Source organism: Empidonax traillii, unplaced genomic scaffold, assembly GCF_003031625.1.
Source record: "Empidonax traillii isolate 1590-97213 ecotype Southwest subspecies unplaced genomic scaffold, ASM303162v1 scaffold1778:size112335, whole genome shotgun sequence".
Taxonomy (NCBI): Eukaryota; Metazoa; Chordata; class Aves; order Passeriformes; family Tyrannidae; genus Empidonax; species Empidonax traillii.
Window position 1 is genome coordinate 85,220 of NW_020956971.1, and position 3,149 is coordinate 88,368.

At 52.5% G+C, this 3,149-nt stretch overlaps 1 protein-coding gene across 1 annotated transcript in view; it reads left to right on the forward strand.

Annotated features, from left to right (window-relative positions):
- LOC114070997 (zinc finger protein 239-like) overlaps nucleotides 1-938 on the forward strand; it is a 1,669-nt gene extending 731 nt beyond the window's left edge. The window contains exon 2 of the mRNA XM_027908648.1: nucleotides 16-938. Coding sequence (XP_027764449.1) covers nucleotides 16-938 — 923 coding nt within the window. The remainder of the gene's footprint in view (nucleotides 1-15) is intronic.
- The last annotated feature ends 2,211 nt before the right edge of the window (nucleotides 939-3,149 follow it).

The window sequence follows — 3,149 nt, forward strand, 5'->3', positions numbered from 1 at the left end:
TCCTTCCTGCCCCAGGCCCCGAGCTGAGGACGGAGAGCACGGAGGACAAATCCCCCCGGCAGAGCCTGGTGGGAGAGGCCGTTTTGAAGGGCTCCCCGGCGCAGGAAGGCAGCGGGGAGGAAAAGGCCCGGAGATGCCCCCGGAGGAGGGGCTGCAAAGCCAGCCCAGGGAGCTGTGAGGAGGAAAGAGTCGTCCTGTGCGGGGAAGGCGGCCGGAGCTTGAGCCGGAGCTCTGAGCTGGTGGTCCCTGAGCAGCCTCCCAGCAGGGAGAAGCCCTTCAGGTGCTGGGAATGTGGGAAGAGCTTCAGGAAGAGCTCAAACCTCCTCACCCACCAGCACATCCACACTGGGAAACGGCCCTACTCATGTACGGAGTGTGGGAAGAACTTCAGGAGCAGGTCCCAGCTGATCCAACACCAGCGCATCCACAGTGGGGAACGGCCCTACAAGTGCTTGGAATGTGGGAAGAGGTTTCAGCAAAGTTCAAATCTCCTCATGCACAAGCAGACACACACAGGGGAGAGGCTTTTCCGCTGCACCGATTGCGGGAAGGGCTTCAAACGCAACTCCCACCTCATCGGCCACCGGCGCATCCACACCGGGGAGAGGCCCTACAAGTGTGGCAAGTGTGGGAAGAGCTTCAGTGACCGCTCCAGCCTCCGCACCCACCAGCACATCCACACAGGGGAATGTCCCTACAGATGTGGGAAATGTGGGAAGAGGTTTCAGACCAGCGGGAGTCTCCTCGTTCATGAGCGGATACACACAGAGGAGAGGCCCTTCCGCTGCTCCGACTGCAGGAAGGGCTTCAAATGGAACTTTCACCTCATCAATCACCGGCGCATCCACACCGGGGAGAGGCCCTACAAGTGTGGGGAGTGTGGGAAGAGCTTCACCTGGAGCTCTGCCTTGACCAGACACCAACGGACCCACCAGTAAGGGAAGCCCCCTGAGTGCCCCAACTGCGGGAAGAGCTTCGGCCGCTGCTCCCACCTGGAATGACCCCCCTGATGGTGAGGCAACCCCTGAAGTCCAGTGACTGTCAGTCCATCCCTTTCCACCAGAAACGACCAGTCCCCTTTGCCAGGGGCAGGTTCTGCCCACAGAACTGTTTATGAGGGATGTGTGTGGAGATACCTGCCTTGGCTGGGACCCCCTGTATTCATTTTTAATTAGACACTGCTACTGTTGGTCTGTGTTTGGTCCAGCCCCCTTTGAGAGTTTGTTCTTTTCCTGCCAAGTTATGGGAAAACAAGCGCTGATTAGAGAGAACTTAGTCCTTGAAGGCAGCATTTTGTATAAACTGAAATTAATTGGTATGTCACTGTATGCAGCTTCTGCGATGGGGAATTCTAATCATTCTAGGGTCAGTAAGACAACCTCGTAAGTAACACCTTTGTGAGCGTGGCGTTTACTGAGGGCTTTTTTCCCTCCTCTTTCCTGTCTCTTGGTTTCTCATTTTGTTGGCTGTAGCGTTATTAATATAATAAATAAATAAGTCCCGTGGGGACCTTGTGAGCACCAGCGTGGTGGGGTAACAAATCCCTTTATTCAAACAACTCGCAGGTTAAATAGTAGTTTCAAATGGTCCCACGTCACACAGGTAGTCTCCTAAGCCAATCCCATGCAAGCATTCAACTGAGCATGTGCAAGAGTCTTTAGAACTACAATTCCCAGAATGCCTCAGCAGCACCTGGTATAACCACACTCCACAGTTGGCCACTTCTTTGTAAGAAATACTGTTTTTTTTGAGCTTTCAGCGGTGTTTTGGTTTCAATTTGGGCATCCATTCAAACCATCCCTGGAAAATAAATTTGAGGACGAGGATGGGATGCTGAGTGTGGAACACACCGTTGCCAGGGCAGAAGTAGGACCCGCTGGTGGAGTGCGTAGCTCGCTGGGCGTGCTGCTGTTTGTTGTTGTGTCTGAAAAAGTGAGACCGACAGCTCTTGTGGGGCTGTGCCGCTTATTGCTGAGGAAAGTGGGACCCATGGCTTGTAGGGCTGCGCCACTTATTACTGAAAAGTGGGACCTACAGAGCTTTGGGGGCCGCACCACTTGTGTTTGTGGGGTGGCAGGATTGGGAGTGGAGCCACTGCCCCGTGTTTTTGTTGTTCTCGTGCTCGTTGTGTTGTCCATCTGTTGTGTCGTCGTGAGCTCGAGGTGTTGTTTACGATACTGTGGCATTTCATCTGTTGAACGGGGGTTTTCCTTGGATCCTACAAGGATGGTGTGTGCAGTGTCAGCTGGTTGCTCCCCAAGGAGACTTTTCCTGAGTCAAGCGCTCCTGTGTGTGAGCGTGTTGGGGGCTGTGAGTGGAGGAACAAACGTGAATTTGTTGGTTAAAGTGTTGAAACCCTGGGATAGGGGTTCGGGATATGCCCCTCCTGTTGAACGTCCTGGGTGGATGCAGGAACCTTGGGATCCACTCCGGGATCATTTGGAAGCTGCACCACGGCTTGGCTGAGGCCAGGCCACCACAGGAGAGCTGCAGGGGCTGGAGGGGGTTCCCAGAGGCAGCTGCATCAGGAGAGACGAGGGGAAAAAAAAAAGAGGGAAAAAAAAAGAGGACAAAAAGAAAAGGGCTCCCTGCCATTTCCCCTCCTACCCCTGCGTGGGGGAGGGAACTGGAGCAGCTGCAGCAGCAGGAAGAAAGTAAGTCTGTAACTTTGGGTTTGGTAACTTCAGAAAAGGGAAATTATTTAGATAGTGTGTTTTGTGCTTTAAACCAGCAAACACCAAGTCCTAGGTACATGTGTGCAATGAGATGCCATGCTGTAGTAGGATTTACAGAAGAAAGTTAATAATATTAAAATTGATGAAGAGGAAGAAAAAGGTTTGAACTTCAGATTGATTGATTGATGCCTGTGTCAGGGATCTGAGTCATAGAATCAGCTGGGTTGCAAAGGACCTTTGATATCATCAAGTCCAACCCTTGATCCACTACCACCATGGTTACCAGACTATGGCACTCCGTGCCACATCCAGTCTCATCTTAAAAACCTCCAGGGACAGAGAATCCACCACTTCCCTGAACAGCCCATTCCAGTGCCTGATTACCCTCCCTGTAAAGAATTTCTTCCTCATATCTAACCTAAAGCTCCCCTGGCAGAGCTTGAGACCAAGCCCTCTTGTCTTTCTGATAGTTGC